General features: G+C 40.5%; 1 protein-coding gene across 3 annotated transcripts in view; it reads left to right on the plus strand.

Annotated features, from left to right (window-relative positions):
* ZNF704 (zinc finger protein 704) overlaps window positions 1-19,740 on the plus strand; it is a 63,252-nt gene extending 43,512 nt beyond the window's left edge. Inside the window, exons 5-9 of one of the 3 annotated variants that reach the window (XM_072151644.1) lie at window positions 1,851-1,951; window positions 3,770-4,034; window positions 5,994-6,044; window positions 8,570-8,661; window positions 10,868-19,740. In XM_072151644.1, coding sequence (XP_072007745.1) covers window positions 1,851-1,951; window positions 3,770-4,034; window positions 5,994-6,044; window positions 8,570-8,661; window positions 10,868-10,982 — 624 coding nt within the window. In that variant the 3' untranslated portion in view covers window positions 10,983-19,740. The remainder of the gene's footprint in view (window positions 1-1,850; window positions 1,952-3,769; window positions 4,035-5,993; window positions 6,045-8,569; window positions 8,662-10,867) is intronic. The other 2 variants (XM_072151646.1, XM_072151647.1) reach the window with 2 other exon arrangements.
* Window positions 19,741-25,147: the final 5,407 nt, after the last annotated feature.

The raw sequence follows: 25,147 nt of genomic DNA on the forward strand, positions 1-25,147 counted from the left end.
AAATGAAGCTGCCCTCCAGATCCAAGCAGGTAAAAGTGAAGAACAGTTTATTCCAGAACAGCTAGTTTTGGAATAAACTCTTCTTCACTTTTACCTGCTTGGATTTGGAGTGCAGCTTCATTTTTGGGTTTTATGCACACATGTACTCACCCCGAACTCTGAGGCCTCTGCACCCCCCTTCTAGGGGTACTTTGGACATTGTGCTCCTGTGGACTTTCTTTATCTATCTATCTATCTATTTATCTATCTATCTATGATCTGTAGATCTATCTATGTATCATCCATCTATCTATTGTTTATCTATCTACAAATCACTAATCTATATCTTATCTATCTAAAAAATGTCTCCAACTATTATCTATCTTTTATCTATTTATCAGTTTATCTGTATATATTTCCATCTGCGTCTTTCTTTCTCATATCTACCTATGGTATCCGTCTATCTGTCTATCTATATGTTTATCCATTGATTTATCTAATCTTATATTATCTATCTGTATCTGTATTTATTCAACAATCCATCAAGTTGTCTGTTATCTATCAGGTTTTTTTTTTTATCTATCTATCTATCTATCTATCTATCTATCTATCTATCTATCTATCTATCTATCTATCTATCTATCTATCTATCTATCTATCTCATCTGTTTATCAGTTCATCTAACTACCAGTCAATCAATCTATTGTCAGTCTATCAGTATACTGATATGACAGATGTGTCTAGAAGAAAACAGAAAAAACTTGGAGCAGGACTTGTATAGGTCAATCACTGGTGCAAGTCTTCAATAGTGGCTGATCCAGACACATCAAAAGTTCACCAGAACAATATGTGATATGTGTCTATATATTAGAGGGAGAAGATGTATCATATGTTGATGCATCACCCGCCAGCACATGATCTAAACCCCATTGGATCTATCAGGAATAGAGATGAGCGGACCCTTCCACTCGGGGTCCTGGTGCACCCCTCTCAACCCGAACAGCCAATTAAATACAAATTAATACCCCTAACCATGGCTATGAGTGACTGCTATTTCATCTGTGCCTGAACCTGGTGGAATGTATAGATATGAATTTACTTATCTTTCTTTTTATCTAACATCTATTTTATCAGTTCATCTGGCTACATATTGATCTAGCACGGTATTTTTCTATCTTCTTTCAGGTTATCTGTATAGTTTTTACATCTTTGTATCTCTCTCATATCTATCTATCTATCTATCTATCTGTTTATCAATTTTCTATGATTCAATATTCTATATATAATCTATCAGGTTATCTCTCTTCCTTGGATCCTCTACCTGTCTGTTGATTATCTGTCGGTCTATACATGCCATAGATTACATGCACATACATTCTGGATGGCAGACAAGTGACATCTGTGGGATTCCTTTTGTCATATTCTGTTAGTCACTTGCTGGAGATCAGCATCATGTCTGGTGACTGATGTCTCAGCTAGTTAGACTAACACGAGGTACAATGTTGCTCTATGTTGCTGCTCTCAGCCTTCAGCCATTGTAAGGAGACGTCTCCCTGAACAAAGAGACGTGTTACTCACGGTTTATAACTCGATTATACAGAACTATCATATTTGTATGCAGTCCCATTGTGTTATTATTAGGTTTTCTAATGTGTATTACATTATTGAAGCTAGGGATTCCACCATAAGACAATGCGCATAACAAAAAGTATAATATATGATACAATACAACATACAGATCATACATCTATAGGTCTACGACAATACAGTATGTGAGACCTGTCATATCTTACATCCCATTGTACTGCCCTGTTCTGTGTAGATGTCATATGTACATGATGTCATCTTTGGATATGTCGAATTCTCCATAGAACTCAATGAAGGTGATGTTCAAATGTCTCTGGAAGAAGTGTGGAAAAATACTGAGCACTGCAGCAGGGATCAAGAAGCACATCCGGACCATTCATCTTGGGTAAGTCTTACTAGTTACCACCTCACAGTGAATGTAACAAGGAGTATACAGATGTAGCACTTGTAAACAGGACTGAACCAGAGAGTTCTGCCTGTAGTCATACGTAGGAGGACTACATCACCAGGATGCTCTGTTCCACCTATACCACCTCTACCATCAAAATCCATCATGATAAACCAGGGGCACTTACTAATAAATAATGATACTGTGATTGTAATCTTCTTATATTTGTTATTTATAGACTCCTTCCTTCTAAAATCAACTCTTAAAATTATGCTAATGAGCCCAAAAGCCTCCTGGGGATGTTACCAGAGCCTTTCTGTGTTGTAGCTTTACAGGAGTTTACACTGTACGGGAGCACTTCCCCCCCCCCCTCCCACTGTGTGCTGAAACTACCTCTTCTGCTGTGAGGTTACATCAGATAGAGGGAGGGGGAAATGCTGAAGGAGCAGAGAAGAAGGGGAGACTTTATGCCAGAATTACAGCATAAATTTACTCCAATCTGCCACATTTTGTCTAGTTATATTTAGTTATCAATAATAAACGTACTCAAAGATATTTGGATCGAAAGCTTGTAAAACTTCAATGGATTCTCCGGGCCAAGTGAATAGGATCTAGTTGGCAGTAACACCTCGTGGCCACTGCACAGTGAACGGCTCCTACTGTTTGCAGTCCATTGTGTTATCTCCATTTCTGAAGACTGCAAAGAAAACAGCATACAGGCAGTCCCTGAGTTACACACAACATTGATTCTGTAGGTCTGGTCTTAAGATGTATGTAAATCTGAACAGGTGCTTTATATACTGTATGTGTGACACCATTCAAATTATTTTCGGTCCCTGTGACAATTGGATTTTAAAAATTTTAGGTTGACGAGAGAACTTTCAGGGTAAAGTTCAGTAAAGTAGCAGCATCCAGAGAGCTTCACCAGAGGTCACAGTGGTCAGAGAGGTCTGTTTTTTAACTAGGGGTCGTCTCTAAGTCTGGTGTTCTTAAAGAAGACCTGGCAGGTTGGTATGGGATCCTAAACCAACTACAGGTCCTTGTGGACCTGTGGTTTAGGGCCCAAATCAAACTTTTTGAAGTTTTTAAATGGAAATAAAATAGTAGTCTTAAATACTTACCTGGATGTGAGTCCGATGAGGCACATCGGATTCACATCAGAAGATCTTGTGTTTGCACCACATGACGCAATGAGTGAAGTGAAGCCGGGACAGTATCCCGACTTCACTGCGCACGTGTTGTACCTAAGGCGCTTGCGCAGTGAAGCTGGGGTGCAATGTTCCGGCTTCACCTGCCCGGAAGGCACGGGTGATGAGGAAACAAGGTGAGTATTATGTTTTTGTTTTAAAATTCTTACATTTTTTAATTCTTAAAAATTATACAGGAGGATTTGGGACACTATACTACTGATCCATTAGGACTTGTGGGTGGTTTAGTGTCCCAAATCGCCCTTACAGGTCGGAGACTGCCTGTATTCGTCTTTATATCGGATGTAGAAGCTCCTCTGTTCTGATATCACCATTATCATCCTACCACCAACACCTTCTTAAAGTGGTGACTACCCTGAAATATGTCCCTGTACCCTTCTAATAAGTCTAAGTGTCACCTCTGCACGCCTGGTAACTTATTACGGTAAGACTTTTCAGGAAGACCACCTCTATAAAAACACTACCCTTCATATTTGATAAGACCATAACCTCTTCTGCAGTTTTGGAAGGTTGTCCCAGAATAGTTTTTCCTTATATTAGGGAATATGGTAGATCCCGGCTTCTTGTGGTGTATTTGGAACATTCACATAGATATTTCTATCTACAGACGCTCTGGGGACTCGGATGACTGTGATGGAGAAGAAGACTTTTACTATACAGAGATCAGGCTCAACAATGAATGTGGCACTGAGGGGCTGTGCAGTTTCTCGCCGGTATCTCCAGCTTTGGCATCGCCTCCCTCTACAATCCTTTTTCCAAGCACCGGTAGTTGTGACTCTATATATAACAAGACAGAGAGCAAACTGAATGGACGTCTAAGCAGATCAGCCCCCAACACCTTTTACCTTGTCCAGTCTGATCATCCTTACCAGGTAAACCACACGGACACCTTACAGATTATTAATAGGGTAACCTTACTCCATTTATACAATATTGGTCATAATGGAATAGTACGACCCATAAATCATGCCCTGCATTGAGCACCCAATGTGCGGGGCACACAATGAGTAGCAGTCAACATATGGAGGTTCGGGGGGATCATTCCAGGATCAAGATGACTTAGTGTCAGTAAGTTCATTGTATGCAGACTACTGTCTCCTGATACCTTTAATGAGTGGTATAAATATTCATGAAAAGGAGAATACTTTCATCTGTAGACACAGTACATATAGTGTACAGCTGAGACGTGTGTGATAATCCTCTGTTATATAGTAGGTCGGCTTCCTATTGCATTGAATTGTATCGATTACTGGGTTTTCCAGATCAAGCAATGAATTTTAAGGAATTCTATCAGATATTCTCCTCGAACATCCAACTATAAGACCTCAACCTCTATGTATCTGATAAGATAATGTTAGTGCCTTGTCCTAATCCAAGCACCACTGATCATCCCAGGCTTCATATGAATTTAGAATAATGTGCCCTCAAAACTCAGTGTTAAATGGAACCTGTCACCAGCTTTTACCCCATTAGTCCCCTCAGATAGGGTATAAAATGTTCTTTCGTATTTCCCCCTTTAGGTGAAATTTGACACATTTTCCTATAACCTCCCCCTCCCCAAAGTCAGGCAATAATATGGCTCTTCTTATCCCACACGAGATGAGTCAAGTTTAGTGGTTGCAGGGATAGTGTCCCTTTAGAAGCCAGGATCTATGGTTCTCTAGTACCAAGAAGCAAGAATTGTGTGATATTAAAGTTAAGAATCTCATCTTTCAGATCCCATCAGGCTTATGATTCTGGGAGCTACAGAACCGAAGGTACAGTTAAAAAAGCGGAAGGAACCGGATCTTTATCTGCATCTCCCATTTCCATATCTTTAGCTGGGTGTGTCTCTGGTTTGGTAGCTCAAAGAGCCAATCGCCTAAAAGCATGTTTATATGTACCCCTGTAACCACTAAACTTGACTCATCTCATGTAAAATTAGGTGAGAAGAGTCATATTTGCAAGACTTTAGGGGAGATTTTTTTATAAGTAAATGGGAATTCTAGAAAGGACATTTCATACCCTACCTGAGAGGGCTGGTGGTTTAGTGGGGTAAAACCGGGTGAATCAATTCTAGTTATGTACCTGGAGGTAACTCTTTTAAAGAGTGTGTCCAGTTTTCACAAATAAATTTATTGTTTGTATTATGAGCAGTTATACAATTTCCCAATATCCTTTTTGTATCAATTCTTCCCAGATTTCTAGATCTCTGCTTGCTGTCATTCTACAGGAAGCTTCATTGTTTACTTCTTTTGGAAAAACATCGGTACCTGATGTGCACCTGTGTGACATCAGGTATATCATGTGTAACGAGCACCTGTGTGACATCACATGACCAATGATATAAGGAGCTGTGCATCTGTGTGACATAACATGACTAGGGATATAATGAGCCGTGCACCTTTGTGACATCACATGACTAAGGACTGTAAACAATAAAGCTTCCTATAGAATGACAGGAAGCAGAGATCTAGTAACCTGTGAAGAACTAATACAGAAAGTATATTGGAAAATGTTATAACTTTTCGTTATACAAACAATAACATTTTTATGTTGAAAGTGGACAACTCATTTAATGGGTTACCTCATGGTATACAACAAGAATTGATTGGGCCCCATAGGCAATTTTGACTTGGCTCCTTTGGGACTTGTACCTGTATTTATGACTGAGGTTCTGCAGATCCCTGTCCTGTTTCTAGACCAGATAGAAAGTTGACTGCGCATGTGCAGGACCTCATTAAGTTGTATGGAAGTGCCAAAAGTGGCAAGTCTTTTTGCCCAGCTATTTATGGTGCTTCTATAGACTTGAATAGAGGATCCACTGACAACTCTTTATTTATCCCAAGCAGGGTACAGGGGTCAGTGGATTCACGTTCTCGAGAAAGATGCCGGTCCCGGAGGTGAGACTCACATCTATCATGTATATATGGCACATCCTGGGGATATCATGATAATCACCCTTAGGATGCCATCTTTATTTTATTAGGGCCCAACACTGTTCAGCTGGTTTGACTGACATAAAGACTGAGCACAGAGTCAGAGCAGTTAACGTGCCTTGTGTAGTGGCCAGAAAGTGTAACTGCACCCACGGCTCCCATCAGCATTGAGTTAAAGGAAATCTACAATCAAAATCCATCATGATAAACCAGGGACACTTACTCATAGATCCAGGCACTATGACAATTTTCATATATTTGTTATCAATGTCCTCCTTACTTCTAAAATCAACTTTTATAATTATTCTAATAACCTTGAGGGCTTTGGTGGGTGTTTCCAGAGCCCCTCAGTGCTGTAGCTAAACATGCTGTTACAATGAGCAGGTATTGCCTCCCCTGCACTTTGTGCTGATGCTAGATTACACAGGCAGAAGCTGGAGGGCGAGACGTGTTCTGCTCATTATAACAGCCTGTGAATCTGCAGCAATGAGTAATGAGCCCAGAGCCCTTCGGTTTTATTGGCATCATTTTAAAAATTGATTTTTAGAAGGAAGGAGGCCATGGATTAGAAGATTACCACGGACATGCTGCCTGGATCTATCATTTCTCTGCTTCATTTTGATGTTAGATGTTCTTTAAATTCTTTGGCAACTCCTTTACTTAAGTGTTTTTGGATGGCGCTTGTTTTATATTGGGTGACACCTGTTCCTATTGTTGTTCGATTATATTAGGATACAGCTCAAAATATTTTAACCATAATTCTTTACATTATTTTTTCCCAAATAACACAAGCAACAAGGTTTTTTTTTTTACATATGACTTATGCATCTATTTCATCAAGAAATAATCCAGAACACAAATGTCCATGCAATTATTCTACAATCTTTAACCCATGAGTTTATGAAGCTCTGAAGCCCATATGGTTAATATGAGAGTGCTCTCCTTCATGGAGGCTTGGATTATCCCATAGTACAGTATTTGTCTTCTGTAGTCTGTATAAGCCATTGTAGCCCATAATATTATTAGATGTGGAAGCACATCTGCTGTGCACACTACTTATTAACCAGTCACTTGGTTGAGTCTGTGAATTGTTAATTGTTTGGATATTTCATGAATATAATTGGTGACTTTGTGGGGAAGACAATGGGGTTGTCATTATTACCATTTCATTATCCTACATTTATTCCTGTACTTTATCTACAAGTGTTTGCAGCTGTTGAGCTCTGTCTACAGCAGCTTAAAGAATGGGTTAGTATGGGTCTAACATTTATTAATATTATGTCTGGCAAATACTGGAGACGTATTGTACCATGAAAAAAATATTTAAATCTTTTTAACGTATTAAAAAGGAAGTGGAGACTTCCCCTAGAAGACGTTTTGTACCCTGAAAAAATCATCTGCTTTGTACTGAAGTTAAAAATTTTTTTTTAACTTATTAAAAGGAAAAACAGCCAATGTACCTATACTTAATTGGGGCACATTTACTTACCCGTCCAGAGTTCACAGAGAGTGTGTTTTCCGTCTATAATGCACTCTGCCGCGATTCACTAAGATCCTGCATGTGTCGCTTCCCCGCTCAGATCCGCCGGAGTTCACCTTCTGTAAGTGCTTGACCTTCGACACAATTTGAAAGTTAAATCCTGCGCCCAGTCCGAATCAGTGGGATTCTCCAAAGGCCCGCTCCCCGATTTCCAGCGCATGAAAGCCATCGCAGTTGCGCCAATATCTGATAGCGTGCGACACAACCTCCTGCTAAATACCTGTCACAGCCGCGCAAAACCCGCAAGCACCGGAAACTCCGACAAAAGTGCGTCCGCAGCCCTAATGTGCCCTAACCAGTTCCAGCAAAGCCCTAATGATAAAAGCCATCTTCTCCCTGAAGGCGTCTGAATATTGTAGGTACTAGTCCTTAAGCTACTTGCAAAGGTGACAATTCTGGGATATGGTCTGTGTTCCTGGTGCGTGCTCCGTTGTAAGTCCACTCTGTTCTGTATTCCTGATCTGCTGATTCTTGGTGGCTGCTTCCGCTTGAGCTGACTCCAAATTCTTGATGAACACTTTGACCCTTAGCTGTACCTGTACTGTTTGATGTATGCATGCCCTGACCTCGACCTGCCTGTAACTACTCATAGCTTGTACTGGCCTCTCCAGCTCCATCAGAGCCAGCTGTCCCCTCCGAGGACTCCTTAAGGCTTAGCCCTAAGTCAAACCTGCACAGGATGGTCCACAATCCTGTGCTCATCAAATTTTGGAGTTTATTTCACAACTTTTTTGACTTAGCTAGACCCTCTTTTTGGAGAGAAATCACCAAAACCATAATGCATTTTATACCTAAAGGGGTGTTCCCATTTCAGAAAATAAATATTATTGTGTGTGATTGTTTGTGTAATAAAAAGTTATACAATTTCCCCAAATACTTTCTGTATAACAATAATAAAGCTTTACCTGGAAAACATATTTGCAAATTGTATATTTTTTATGTTTTTCAGGTCTGTCTTCCTTGCAATACTAACTCAGAGGAATACATACCATCAGTTCATACAATCAGATCATCTCCTCCTAGAGCGGGTGTGATAACAAGGTAAATATTCATTAAAAATGTATTATGACACAATCTGAATATTTCTTTTTGTGATGTCAAACTGATATTGTTCATGTAAAAAAAACACCCAAAAAGTATAGGTAGTTTAACAAAAAACTGCTGATTTTTACCGATTTATGAATAGACCAATATGTGCACTCTACAAAAATTGATGGCATATTACTAGGATACGCTGTCACTGTCTAACCCATGGGACTATTAGGACCCTCAACAAAGGACCCCATGATCATTAGGAGTCGGCGAATGTGCCTTCACGTATTTTAGCTACCGGCAGTGTATGAAAAACTCTAAATTACCAAGTTTTGGGGCTTCTATAACCATGGCAGCATTGGGGCACACTTCTGGTTCAGCATCTCCAAGCATGGTGATAAGTTTCCTTAAAGGTCCCTTATCCCTTTATTCTCAGAACTGACACACACAGATAGAGGTCTCAATTATTACTGTCACCATGTAAAGTTCCCAAGAGACTTGGAGGACATCTTAAGATATGAACCACCAGAGATATTACAAATAAGACTAGATCACTTCTTCTCTTATTTGATCTGCTGCATGGCCTGCTATGTGTCTTGGAAAAACTTGCCCTTGATACAAGATGGCAGCCATGTTCTAGATATAGCATAAAAGATTGGCCTCTTCACTGGGGTGTTCAGATATGTAATTTTTTCTATAGTCTCTGAAATAAAATGGTGTCCTGGGACTTTTGACTTTCTCTATACAAAGAGGCCATACCACTCTCAATCAGCTGGAGGGGTTGAGAGTCAGAACCACCAATGTGAAATTTCAATTTATATTTGTAGCCGTGAAAATCCCTTTTTAACTCTTTAGTGACCGCCATATTGGGATTCTACAGTAGTCATTAAGGGTAAGAAGACGCTTGCAGTACAAGTGGCAGAATTGTGTCGCATTCACTATGTTAAAGGCGCACCAAAAAAAAAGTTGCTTTTGATAAATGTGGGCCATGTTGTAACTCCACGTCCGTACCAACCCAGGTTACAAACTATAATAGTATTGATCCCCTACCACAAAAAAATAAATGAAAAGTGATGCCCAATTATTTTACACAAAAAGTTAAGTTAATCAAAAAACTTTATGAGCCACTAATGTGTACAAATAAAATCTACAGGTCTTTTTTGCATAAAAAAAAACCGTCACACAGCCAAAAATGTCAAAAGTTATGGCTTTGGAAGGTGACATTGCAAATCCTTTTTTCCCCAAAAGTATTTCATTGTGCAAACTAAAACAAATCCTATAAATTTGGTATCGCTGTATGTGTTTTGACCCAGAGAGTAAAAATGATTGTGTTATTTAGGTTCGACGATAAAGGCAGAAGACTTTTATTATTTTAAAATTGTGCTATTAAAGACTACATTTCGTCCCGGAAAAAAGACCCCCCCCCACCCTCATAGGACTATAGTGACAGAAAAATATAAAAGTTATAGTTCGTATAGACGAAAAAAAAACATGGTTTGGTCAGTAATGTGGAAAACAGGTGTACAGATAAGGGGTTAAAGGGGTATTCCGGGAATATGATCGTCTGACACAAAAACCCATGATAATATAAATAAATGAATACAACAATATTCAATGTCATTAGTCACAAAATGGAGCTTACTAGTTTGATTTTATGATTTACAAAATGTATGGCCTCTCTAAAGTAGGTGGAGTTATCACTAAGATGGCCGCCACTGGAAACTACAAGTTCCATGATCCTTTAGTTCTCAGTAACTCCTCCTCCCTCTTATGCTCTGCTCCTGGTGATGATGTAACAGGTTTTCTTACTCTGTTACTATAGTAATGATGTGTAACTGCCATCACCACAACACCGGCCATACTGGATGCACTGCAACCAACCAACTACAGCCAAACGTAGTGGTGATCACATGACCTGCCCAGGAAGGTGCAGGACATGTGATGTGGACATGTGACAAGCAGCCATCTTCTGTCCTGTGTCTGCTACGCAACGGACCGCGCGGAGGAAATTAACGGACTGATTAAAGGGCCAGTAGCATTTTAATTCTTCATTACAGTCTACGTCAGCAGCATTTTCTGCTAAGGGGAGCAAAATTTTAAATAACAACTAATTACATATTAGCTTATATTTTAAGGACCCATTTGTATATGAATTATGCTGATTCCTGGAATACCCCTTTAATTAGAATTTACATTTTAATTTTCATTTACCTAGCAGAAAGCCACGTGGTGAAGGTAAGAAATGCCGCAAGGTGTATGGCATGGAGAACAGAGACAAGTGGTGCACGGCCTGCCGCTGGAAAAAAGCCTGTCAGAGATTTCCTGACTGAAAGCGTCGCGGATCCTTCCTCATCACATGCTACAGAGGAATGAACTGCACCCATGGCGTCATGTACATGGTCTACTACACAGTGGAGCCACGGATTTGTGCTCCCCTGGATCATCAGGGAAGATATAGGTGACATGTTCATAAACCTTCCGGGATGTTCAGTCTTTGCATGATTTCTGCCCAGCATTTCTACACAATCCCCAGAAAGTTCCTTCACACGTTTCTAGATAAAGAGAAAAAAAACATGGCTACTAAAAGTATTAACCTTTTCTACATCCCCAACTTTACCCTCAAATAAATCCTTGTTGGTCTAAGAATAAGATGAAAATATTCTAAAAATAATAGATATCTATGAAGATGGGAAAACGCCTCAAGCCAAAAGAGAAAGACTGAAGAAGTTCATCCTCTGGCATAGAAAATACAAAGCATGCCCCCAGACTATCCTCCGGCATGTACTTGTTCATGCTGGTAGTTGGTATGCTCGTGTGTACTTACCTTGTGACCACCATTCTTCTATAAGTGCTCTTTTATTCTCTTCCTACGTCTTCTTTTCTACCGATGCTGTTAGTACTGTTATCCACGCTAGATAAGAGGCGCCAGATATTTGAGGCCTTGTGTCTATCAGTGGCCCAGACCTACTGCACTTTGTTTTTTGTATGATTTTAGAATTTTATAGTGGACATATCACCTACCCTCGATAAAGATGGTGATTCGGTAGCCTAATAGCTAATAGTGCCAATACTGATATATATACGCTATGTCCGCCCTCTATATCTTCCTTCTTTATGTGTATGTAACATGCCCACCTTAGTTTTATGCTGTGAATAATGTAGACTCTATCTCACGCCTATTACTTTATAAAGACCAGAACTGTACAGTTAACCCTTCATGTTTCCTTACATCGGTCATCCGTAGCCGACGCGCGGCACAGACGCCATAGCATCGCCCATGAAAAGCCGTCAGTGGATAGTGATACTTTTTATTGACCGTATTAGTGTTGTGCGTGGAAATGTGGAAATCCCGTAGACTGTTTCTTTGATGTGGACTGTGGTAATTGTTGCTTACGTCTTCATCCCCTTCGCTTGCTGATTTACGCACAAAACAATATATGATACACCCACAGAATGCACTGAATTATTCATATTAACTGGTGAGAAAAGACAGATAACGGAATGTCACATGATCAAAATGATTTTCTTGCATTCTACTATACTCAGTTTACTTATTCTTGGTGCCCTATGCACAATGTGCACCCTCTAAGAATATCACACTTGTAATTTTGGAGTAATTGTCTTGGTGCACCTCTCGCTTAAGCCTTTTTAGAAAGTCTCAGCAATTCAGACGCTTTAAGTCAATACTTCCCACCGAATAATCATTTCAGGGATACTTTTGCTATAATGTTGCATTATTCCATTCCCTTCTAATACTCAATTGACAAGTGGGTGTTACCTTTTGGAGGTGTCCCTACAGAGTCTGACATTATGTAGTCAGTGCAGAATGTATGGGCCAGCCTCTATGGCATCTTTTCCGTGTGTTCATAGATAACATGTGTGTCTGTAACCAAACCTTTTTTTTTGTCTTAACCAATTGTTTAGTTTGACTTGGTAATGGCTATACACAATTGTGGACTGGAATGGCAGCCATTTTTAGGCAAGTAAGCCATGAACCGAAAGTCGTATGATTTTGATGAGAATTTGGCCCGTGTTCTGGCTTAGTGCATAGTGATATCATTCATTTTTGTAGTTCTAGTGTGATCTTAAGGCTCCATTCACACAAACGTATTGGGGCTATTGCAGCTGGTCATGGTGCGGTGAGCACACTGGGGGGAATTTATCATATGGTGGCGTATGAAAAAGGCCACAACACTCCTCCATCCGGGTGTATATGTCAGGAGGCATAACCCCATGATGTATCCGTTGCCGCCAGGCTGAACTAGTTTCGTGTGAATCCGTTTGTTACCCTACTCTGCTGCTGGCCGTGCCCCTCCACACCCACATGGTGTGGAGATGTTGTAGGCACAAAAATAATTGTGATTATTACAGTGTTTCTACACGTGAAAACTGGCTTAGAAGCACTGATAAATCTCCCCCATCATGTCTCACCACACCATGACCAAGCCAAGAGGCCACACCGCAAAATATAGAACAGGTCCTATTTTGGGCCAATTTGCGGTTCGCCTCTCAGATTTCTATTGAGAGGGGTGAGGGGAGGAGCACTCATCCCCTTTGTCCTTAATCATCCATCAATGAGTTCTATCCAGGTACTGTCTGATGTAGACTAGGACTGCACTGAGACGAGAAAATCATAGGCCTTATTGTTTGGCTAATGCCCATTGATGCCATCACCCAGTCCAGTGGCAGCCACAGCTTGACCTGGGTATAACTTATTAATTAGGAAGTCTGAAGCACCCACATTATTTCTGTAAGGAAGTGTGACCCCACAAGACTTTCCTTATCACCACCCTTAGCAATAACATTGAGGCACATCTACTAAGGGCCGTGTGCAAGTTTTCTGTCAGATTTTGCATGTTCTTTTAGGTGCAAACTGCTTGCACAGGTTTTTAAGAAGTCTCTGCACCACATTTGTGTTGCATGTGACCATTTTCTGGCACAGCTGTACTTTGCTTCATGTGACACAAATGCTCAGTCGGACCGGGCGCCAGGTTTAACATGCAGAAATGTGTAGCACCCTAAAAGGTGCACCAAAATAAAAGTGGTGCACCCTGGTGGGGCAGTGCAGGGAGAGCCAGATTCATGAAGAATGTGCGCCAGAAATCCTGAATCTGGCGCCCCCTGCACTTCACACAGGCACACTGCACTGGTAAATGTGCCCCATTGAGTTTGCAAATAGAATGAGAGTTTTTGCCTAAAATACTAATATCTGCACTTACTGTAATATTGTATTGCACATTATATGAACCCTATTATTTTTGCACTTTTTGAATTTCTCTAAACTATTGCGGCTCATTACTTCCTGTTATTTTTTTCACTAACAAGCCGAGCAGGTATATATATTTGTCTTTCCATTCTCTCCTTGAATTCCATGAAATTTGTGTAACCCATAGCAATGCGACAATAATCGGTCCATTAATCAATGCGCGACACTGATCAAAGCCAACATCTGCCAGGTTGCCTTGAATCAATGTGTGCTTGTGCTCTCTGCAGCATGTTATTAACCCTATAACCACCGTCACCTTGAAAGTAAAAGATAATGAAAATGCTAATTAAATGAATGGATTAATACATTTAATTTAACTATGCAAATCAACATCTAATCCCACATGTTACATGAAAACCAAATTAGAAGTATTGGAAAATTCTGACTTATTAGGTTCCCGGGGGTCTCTTATTATTGCGCTCTTAAGAGACTTGGGTTTAATATTTTTGTTACTATATGAATTTCTAAATTTTTCATCACTCACATGTTTTATCTTTAGTATATTTGTGGGTGCTTAGAATTACTGTTAATATGTTCCATGTTCACATTTAGATGATGAACGTTTGCTGTATTTAGAGATAAGCAAATCGATTTGTAAATTCGCAACAAACCTGACGGTTTTCAGGCACTGAATTGAATGTAAACATTTTCCGATTTGCTTTGGTAAAATCTTGAATATATGATAATAACAGAAGTCTTACAGATCCGTTAAAATGTCCATCAATTTCAATGGACTTTTGATTATTTCTATCAGAATCTGTTTTGTTATTGTTTTTGAGAAAACTGTAAAAATTTGTAAAAAACTTCTGACACTTCTGATAAATAACTCCCTCCCCCCCGTGTTTTAGAGGACTAGAAGGGTTTATAGTCAAATTTTCATGACAATTTAAGCAACATCAGTTTGGAATGACAGGATTCAGACCCGTATGGAATCTTACGAAAAATTTGCCAAAAGTTCAGGGATGCAAATCTTGAATGATTCACTCATCTCTAGTTGTATTGTTACATAACTCTGTTATCTCAAGTATAATATTTGATATTTCTTATAAGATAGTAACTGCATAGAAGCACGCCCACTAGCTGCTATGGGACCCAAAGAGAAAGTGGCCCCCATGGGTGTTGTTAACCTGTGCAACAGACAAGACAGCATTATGTAATGTGACCCGATGATGAAGCAAAATTCTCCTCTTACGAGGTAGGAAGAGATTATGTAAGTGAATCCTCCTCTTTAGTATACAGGCGGTCCCCTACTTACGGACACACAACTTACAGACGACCCCTAGTTAAATACAGACCCCTCTGCCCACTGTGACCCCTGGTGAAGCTCTCTGGATGTTACTATAGTCCCAGGCTGCAATGATCAGCTGTAAGGTGTCTGTAATGAAGTTTTGTTGATAATCCTTGGTCCTATTACAGCAAAAAAATTTGAAACTCCAATTGTCACTGGGGCAAAAAAATTTTTTGTCTGGATCTACAATTATAAAGTATACAGTTTTGATTTACCTATGAATTCAACTTAAGAACAAACCTATGGAACCTATCTTGTACGTAACCCAGGGACTGCCTGTATACGGATGTTGTGATGTAACCCCACAATCGAAAAGAGACCAAATTTTACTTATTATTATGATTGAATTCGATTAGCAAAAACTGTATTTTTAGTGTTAAGATAATTTGATCGCATAAAAGAAGGAAAAGACACAGGAAATATATGTAATCTCTGTCCTTATGAAATCCAATCCAGATTTTGATACAACATATATACAGTATATATATATATATATCTATCTCAGGCAAACTTTTTTACACTTGGATGTATTGTTCAGTCTCACACAAATGGAAAAGTTATATGAACCTGAATGAGTACTATATGCAGCTTCTATTTATCTGCAAGCTTCTGTTAAAAGGGAGATAACTCCATAATACAACACAGTATAGAATAAGCCACTATATATTTATTCATGGATTTCATGTGAATATAAAAGAAAACCCCTAGTTTCTCTGTGTGAACTAAGAATCATACAAAGATACCGTAAGGGCATAGACGTGTGTATATGTCTTCCATATTGAAAATCACGTATCTATATAAACACGTTAAGGCTTTGTTCACATTTGTAGAGTTTCCTTTATTCTCTTTATCTGATTTGAATTGATTAAAACATGAAGACAATTGATTAGCCCTAATTGTACCTCTATATATCTACAGGTTTATAAAAAGCAAACTAAACCTTTACTTTACCTTTGTGTAAATCCAGCATCAAAATCCATCATGATAAACCAGGGACACTTACTCATAGATGACTGTGGTAATTTTATATTTGTTATCCATGGCCTCCTACCTTCTAAAATCAACTTTTGCAATTATGCTAATGAGCCAGAAGGGCTGTTGGGAGTTACCAAAGCTTTCTGTAGCTTTACAGGCTGTTACACTGTCTTCCCCTCCCACAGAACATTCTGTAATCTAACACAGTGGGTGGAGGTTAAGAGAAATGCTTCACAGTGTAATAGCATATAAAGCTGCAGCAGGGAGGATCTCTCGAATGTCCCCAGTAGCCTTTCTGGCTTATTAGCATAATTTGATTTTAGAAGGAAGGGAGGCCATGGATAACAAATACAAAAATATTACGAAAGTTGTGGTGCATTTTAAATAATGCTAATGAACCCGAGGGGCTACACTTACCCCTTGTGCAGTGGATGCTTCCTGCTGTAATGAAGGAGCAGGTAGGAGGGTGTGACAGTGTAACAGTGTGTAGTGGCAGATCACAGAGGGGTGAGGGTAGCCCCTCAGGCTCATTAGCTTAGTTTTAAAAGTTGATTTTAGAAGGAAGGAGGCCATGGATAACAAATATCAGAAGATTATCACAACCACGATGCCTGGATCTATGAGTACGTGCCCCTGGTTTATAATGCTCTTAAACAGAGGTGCCATTTGTAGGCCCTTACTGTAATGTGTGCCCACCGTAACCTGTGCGCTGCTCACCTCTGCTCCTCTGGATAGGGATATATGGCCTTTCTTTTCACGGGGTACAGAGCGGTACGGCACCGTACCGCTCCCGTATGGCGCCGTGTGCCCATGTGTCTATGAGGGACGTATACCGGCCGTATATACGTCCCCCATACGGCAGTGTGAATGAGGCCTAACATGGCTTGATATAGAATCTGGTATATTATGGATTTATCCTTCCCTGAAGTCTTGCTTCAGTCCCATAAGGAGGCTGCATAGGGCATGAACGGGTGTGTGGGACAAGTTGTGCCATTGTGTGTGCCTATGGTTGGACACCTACACGAGAACCCAACACAGAACCTCTAACTTCTCTAACATCTTGCAAAAAATATTTTTAATAATATATAACTAAAAAAAAACATTCCATTCTATAAAATGCATTTTCTAACATTCTACCTGTAGTCTACCTCTGTCCTGTGCACCATGTACCACCACTATCTGTACAGTATACAGTCTCTTCAATATGTCTGTATGCCAAACTCTGCATTGAATGTAAAATAACTGCAATCTTGGAATATTCAGTCCTGATAGTGTTTTACCCAAATGACCCTTCTAGCTACATATAATGAGAAGTGCTGAGGACTGGAAAGATCAGGATTATAAATGGAGAAAGTTCTATGTGCACAGTAATTATATATACATGATCTCTATCCTTATACATTATAGTTGTATATTGTATGTAAATCTATTGCTGTGTGTGGATTCTTATAAAATATACTATAACTCCACTTGTAATGTAAATGCTTACATGTTCATATTCTTTATATATGAAATCTAATTCCATTTGCACTAAAGTATTGGAAATCCTTCTAACACTGCCATGTTTGCCATACACATTAAAGGGGTTGTCCAGAGGCTGCTTTCTTCCAAAAACAGCTCCTCTCCTGACCAGTGGTACTGCTTGGTATTGCAATTAAACTCCATTCATCTCTTTACAGTTGAGCTGCAATACCGGCACAGATGTGGCACTGTTTATGGAAAAAAGCAGCCATGTTTTTTAACCTCCGGAAAACCCCTTTAACTATGCCCTGCATAGACTGCCATTGTTCAGCCATAATGCTCCATTGACTTCTATGGGACTTTCAGGCAGTGTATGCCCCTTTCACATGAACTTGTGAAGGACCGATATCCGGCCACACAGTTTGCACCTGGATATCTGCCCCCATAGAAGCCTATGCCGGTACGGTCCACAGAATTAAGATGGACCATGCTCTATCTTTTCCCATATATATAGCCGGGCACCATGCCTCGCTATGGAGTGAGAAAGGGTGAGCAGCTCTTACCCCCCTCTCTCCATCCATATGCTCGGGCGACCATACTTTTGTGTGAAAGAGGCCTAAATCAGTTCAGGGAAACTGGCAATTCCCCATTCTGCTGATTGTGGAGGGTCCTACAGCTGTTCCCCCTTGGGATCCAATCCCCCATTCTGCTGATTGTGGAGCGTCTTACAACTGTTCCCCCTCGGGATCCAATCCCCCTTTCTGCTGATTGTGGAGGGTATTACAGCTGTTCGCCCTTGGGATCTGATATTTATCCTCTAGGGCAGTGGTGGGAACCTATGGCACGGCTGCTAAAGGGGTCAGTCAGAGCCATCTCTGTGAGCACCCAGGTCAGTGCCTCAGCACAAAGTTTTCCTGACAGGACACAAGTCATCCTCTTTCAGTCCCAGGCTGCCCAGGACGTGCCACATTCAGTGTTATTTTAAAGCAAAACATAGTGAGCTTCCCGGGACAGCAGGAGGAATAAATGGGTATAGAGAGGCCTGGATTATCAGTGGAGCCTCTGCTCTGGGGCTTGTGATTCTTCTCGTACAGGGGGACCATGGAGGGAAGCTACAATGATAATCTGAAATTCTCCTCCTTTTTTGTCTGTTTTGGCATCCTCAGGCATCAGTACGATTGAACAATGAAGCAGAGCAGTTAGAAATAAGTAAGTGCCATGTTGGCTCTTTGTGATAAATAACTGCATTTTGGTTGTAGTTTAGGCATTTGGTCTCCAATGTTCACCAACACTGCCCTAGATATCCCTGAGATCCCTGGGAATTCAGTACTTCTTGCCAAAATTCTGTTCTTGGCAAATGTAATCCCTGACACTCACTCCAATGAGCTGTGGATTGTGGCACATATTCTACACCAACATAAGAGTGAAAGCTGCATCCAAAAGTTTGGACTGGTTGTCTATACTGCCGCTCATGCAGCAAGTGATTGGGGCTTATCTGTTTGTGTATCTGCAGCAATGATCAATGTGGTTACAAAATATTGGTCAAAAACTTGAAAGTCAATTTTATGAACTATGTAACAAAAGGATCAGGTTTTCATCGGGTAATTTTCTTGATGCAGGACATAATACAAGTGAGTTTTTGCTGTAACCAGAACTTCTTCATAGGAAAATAATAGGACTTTGCACCAGAGTTCTTAAATTATGGAGAGTTTGTTTCTTTGGTGCAGATGTTGGATTCTGTGATGCTTACTGTAGCTTTTTATATTACTTCTATTTTGCTGTCTTCCATTTTGCTGAAGATACAATGTCATCTGCCAAAGTCACGGCTCCGATGTGAACACTCCAGGGGAGACGGCAATCGACTTTTGTCATTAATCCTTGTAATTGAATTTGAAAATATCTTGGGGAGTCTGGGACCCTCTAGATTTCACGGATCACCCCCGAGGCTCTGACTTTTTCCACAAATAATTTATTGTGCTCGTTTTTTTTAAGACCTAAACATTTTGTATATTCTGTAATATTATTTCTCGTTTATACATGTTTTAATAACCTTTTATTGTGATGATTATTATTACTGGAATTAAGATGAATAAAGAATACACTGACATTTTATACACTAGTAAGATGTGTATGTATATTTATTTAGGAACCTGGCTGCTCGCTGACTGGATCTGACTTAGGTTCAGGAAGGGAGCTTGCCGGGTCTCAATGGACCATGCTCTGATAGTTCTCCGCCCTCCAAGAACCTGAGTGAAATAGCTGCCACCACTTGTCATATATAGGCTGACAAGACACCTAAGATATATTATGCACCAATATTCAATTACAGTTACAAATTAAGCAAACAATGTAGGTAACGTCTCCTCGGAGTTATGGAACACAAGAATGGACATTTAATATCAAAAGGACAGTGCTTACAATCATAAAGGGTTATTATACAAAAAGGGTGACACATTAAACAGACAGAAACATACAATGCAAAAATAACAGTCTGGTAAAATAAAAAGGGATAAAGAAAACAGAACTTAATACATTACGTGATGTTTTAAGTCTGGTGTCTGGAGAAGCAGAAAGGCCTGATCAAACTGTCCGCCTGGGACCCCCAAAGAATGACATTTTTTGATGGAGACTTTCATCTAAATAGATTCTAACATTCACTGACCAGGCCCCCTGCTTGTGATGACGCCACGAGGCCTGGCATAGGATAATTGCTGTCACGGGTGCTCCCGCGACCCACGACTCGGTTCAAGGGCGCACCTGTGCTCCTCCTTGTGCCCCCTGACCCCTGTCACGGCTCTCACCTCTCCTCAATCCAGCGTTGGCTCCGACAGGTTGTTTTTTAGTTTACTGACCCAAGTAGCCTTCATTATATATATATTCCCAGAGTTCTTTAGGACCTGTTCTTGTGTTGAAACCTTGGCCCACCGAAGAGAAACCCCTGCTAATTTGGTGGGCTAATCCAACCATTACTGCAATGGATTACTGCTATCTATATCATCTTAAATTGTAAATTGCTCTGCACTCTAATAATGCTAACTAAGGCTGATATACATCGTTTTGTACAGGCCGTAATTATGAAAAAAACTTAATCTGAAGGACACAATTTCCTTTTACTCCTTTTCCGTTAGTTGAATCCCATAGGTAAGGTTTATGACACAGTCAGAATGTATTATTGAGTCTACAGTACTTTTTTTGTCTGTGAAAAAAGTGTCTTGCACATGTATTTATTATGTGTTTGCGCCGCTATTGTGTCACGGTTGCAATTTGTCCAACACTTTTAAAAACTGTCCATCTAAATCGTTGTTTGAGACACATTTATGTCTAGAATCTGACACAATTGTGTTTACCGGTATATATTAATCTTCATAATTATAATCTTTATTTTTATGAGAATGAGGAGGTGACACGAGCTTACAGTGTATGAGAATGAAGGGGTGACACAAGAGCTTACAGTCTATGAGGATGAGGGAGTGACACAAGAGCTTACAGTCTATGAGGATGAGGGGGTGACACAAGAGCTTACAGTCTATGAGGATGAGGGAGTGACACAAGAGCTTACAGTCTATGAGGATGAGAGGGTGACACAAGAGCTTACAGTCTTTGAGGATGAGGGGTGACACAAGAGCCTACAGTCTATGAGGATGAGGGGGCGACACAAGAGCTTACAGTCTATGAGGATGAGGGGGTGACATAAGAGGTATAAGAGCTTGTATAATGGTCTAGCCATTTTTATAAGTGAACAGAATACAATAATTTAATAAATAAAAATGCTGCTGCTTGAACCATCCATCAGCCGCCATCTTATATACAAAGTCCCAATTCAGTGGAACTACAGAGAAGCCTGGAGTATGGTATTTTCCGGATAATAGACAGGGGGAGTAGCCAGAGTTGGTCTATAAAGACAGTGTTAAAGTTGCATGCAGTTAGTGAGTGTGATAGGCTGCCTAAATAAATGGGTTTTAAGACCCGTTTGAAGCTTTGGGGGTTCGGTTTTAGTCTGATAAATCGGGGTAGGCCAGTCGAGAGAATCGGTGCAGCTCGGGAGGCGTCAGTGGGAGGTTCAAATTAAAGAAGAGAATAATCTAAGATCAATGGTGGGTCAAAGAGCACGGGATGGCCAATAGAGTGAGATACACTGTGCATTTTACACCATGTACAGTGCATAAAAAAGCAAATCAACAGATATTTTGTCCATATTTATATATACGTAGCAAACACATATTAAGGGTCTTAAATGAGTTTGTGATGATGTAAAGATGCAATATTATAGAAATCACAGACTTTGAAAGACCAACTTCTCCTTCTATGGCTGATTGGGTCTCACCTGTGGTCTTTAGCTGGACAACCTGTTGCCAGAGGGTTTCATTCTCTTTGGAACCACACACCATTTTTGCAAAGTAAGTGAAAACTGGAAAGTTAGGCACCAGTTAAGATAATTAAGAAAATTAGCATCAGGTGCCAGATTAACACCAATAGCTTGCAGGTATCTGAAAGTGTTCTCTATTAGTGTTATTTTACAATTATCTCATTTACAATATATACAATATGTGAAATAAGCTTAAAATACTGGGATTTTACTCCTGACCTATATATATATATATACACACACTCACCGGCCACTTTATTAGGTACACCTGTCCAACTGTTCGTTAACACTTAATTTCTAATCAGCCAATCACATGGCGGCAACTCAGTGCATTTAGGCATGTAGGTAGACATGGTCAAGACAATCTCCTGCAGTTCAAACGAGCATCAGTATGGGGAAGAAAGGTGATTTGAGGCCTTTGAACGTGGCATGGTTGTTGGTGCCAGAAGGGCTGGTCTGAGTATTTCAGAAACTGCTGATCTACTGGGATTTTCACGCAGAACCATCTCTAGGGTTTACAGAGAATGGTCCAAAAAAGAAAAAACATCCAGTGAGCGGCAGGTCTGTGGGCGGAAATGCCTTGTTGATGCCAGAGGTCAGAGGAGAATGGGCAGACTGGTTCGAGCTGATAGAAAGGCAAGAGTGACTCAAATCGCCACCCGTTACAACCAAGGTAGGCAGAAGAGCATCTCTGAACGCACAGAACGTCGAACTTTGAGGCAGATGGGCTACAACAGCAGAAGACCACACCGGGTGCCACTCCTTTCAGCTAAGAACAGGAAACTGAGGCTACAATTTGCACAAGCTCATCGAAATTGGACAGTAGAAGATTGGAAAAACGTTGCCTGGTCTGATGAGTCTCGATTTCTGCTGCGACATTCGGATGGTAGGGTCATAATTTGGCGTCAACAACATGAAAGCATGGATCCATCCTGCCTTGTATCAACGGTTCAGGCTGGTGGTGGTGGTGTCATGGTGTGGGGAATATTTTCTTGGCACTCTTTGGGCCCCTTGGTACCAATTGAGCATCGTTGCAACGCCACAGCCTACCTGAGTATTGTTGCTGACCATGTCCATCCCTTTATGAGCACAATGTACCCAACATCTGATGGCTACTTTCAGCAGGATAATGCGCCATGTCATAAAGCTGGAATCATCTCAGACTGGTTTCTTGAACATGACAATGAGGTCACTGTACTCAAATGGCCTCCACAGTCACCAGATCTCAATCCAATAGAGCATCTTTGGGATGTGGTGGAACGGGAGATTCGCATCATGGATGTGCAGCCGACAAATCTGCGGCAACTGTGTGATGCCATCATGTCAATATGGACCAAAATCTCTGAGGAATGCTTCCAGCACCTTGTTGTATCTATGCCACTAAGAATTGAGGCAGTTCTGAAGGCAAAAGGGGGTCCAACCCGTTACTAGCATGGTGTACCTAATAAAGTGGCCGGTGAGTGTATCTACACACCCCTCAGACCCCTTTAAATTTTTCATTCTGTTTCATTGCAGCCAATTGGTAAGATCAAAAAAGTTATTTTTTTGCTCATTAATGTACATTCTGCCCCCCATCTTGACAGATCATTTATTAAACATGCATAAATAAAATATCACTTGGTCATAAGTATTCAGACCCTTTGCTGTGGCATTTATAGTTAACTCATATGCTGTCTGTTTTCTTCTGGTCCTACTTGAGATGATTCTACTTCTTCATTGGAGTCCAGCTGTGTTTAAATAAACTGATAGGACTTGATTAGGACAAGGCACACACCTTTCTGTATAAGACCTCACAGCTCACAGTGCATGTCAGAGCACATGGGAATTATGAGGTCTAAGGAACTGCCCAAGGAACTCAGAGACAGAATTGTGGCTAGGCACAGGTCTGGCCAAAGTTACAAAAGAATTTCTGCAGAACTCAAGGTTTTTAAGAGCACAGTGGCCTCCATAATGCTTAAATGTTAGAAGTTTGAGACAACCACAATTCTTCCTCGACCTGTCCTTCTAGCCAAACTAAGCAATTGTGGGTGAGATAGGTAAAGAAGAACCCCAAGATCACTGTGGCTGAGCTTCAGAGATGCAGGAGGGAGATGGGAGAAAGTTCCACAAATTCAACTATCGTTGCACCCCCTCCACCAGTCAGGGCTTAGGGGCAGAGTGTGTCGACGGAAACCTCTCCAAGCCATATGAAAGCCCACAGACAGTTTGCAAAATCACATGAAGGACTCCCAGACGATGAGAAATAAGATTATTTGGTCTAATGAGATGAAGATTAAACTTTTTGGTGTTCATTCTGAGTGGTATCTGTGGAGCAAACCAGGTACCTGTCAAATACAAGTGACACATGGTGGTAGCAGCATCAAGGACAGGACGACTGGTTGCAATTGAAGGAAAGATGAATGCGGTCAAGTACAGAGATATCCTGGATTAAAACCTCTTCCCAAGTGCTCTGGACCTCAGACTGGGCTAAAGATTCTCTTTCCAACAAGACTATGGGCCTAACCACACGGCTAAAATAACAAGGCAGAGGATTCAGAACATCTCTGTGACCATTCCTGACCGGCCCATCCAGAGCCCAATGGAGCATCTCTGGAGAGACTGGAATATGGCTTCCAACAAAATTAAGCATCCAACCTGAGGGAACTGGAGAGAATCTGCAAGGAAGAGGGAGAGGATCCCCAAATCCAGGGGGGAAGGGGGGGACTTGTAGCATCTTCTAAAGAAGACTCCTGGCTGTACTAGCCCAAAAGGTGCTCCTACCTTTCTTTTTTAATAAATTAGCCAAAATATCTTCATTTCCGTTTCTTTCTGTGAAGATGGGCACAGTGTACATTAATGACCAACAAAAAGAACTTTTTTGATGTTACCATTACAGTTGGCTGCAAATGAAACAAAGAGTGAAAGATTTAAAGGGGTCTAAATACTTTGTATACCCACTGTATATTCACACACACACACCATATTTATGTCCTTATTCTCAGTTAGTACCTGTTATTGGTAATGAATATGCTGCCCTCTAGGGACACAAATTGGTACTTTATGTCACACAAAATCCCAACCAAACTGTGTGTCATGGGAAATTTCATGATAAGAAATGAAATAATAATTTGGAATTAATTACAGGCAAAAATAGGACCCT

This window comes from Engystomops pustulosus, chromosome 5, assembly GCF_040894005.1.
Source record: "Engystomops pustulosus chromosome 5, aEngPut4.maternal, whole genome shotgun sequence".
NCBI classification, from domain to species: Eukaryota; Metazoa; Chordata; class Amphibia; order Anura; family Leptodactylidae; genus Engystomops; species Engystomops pustulosus.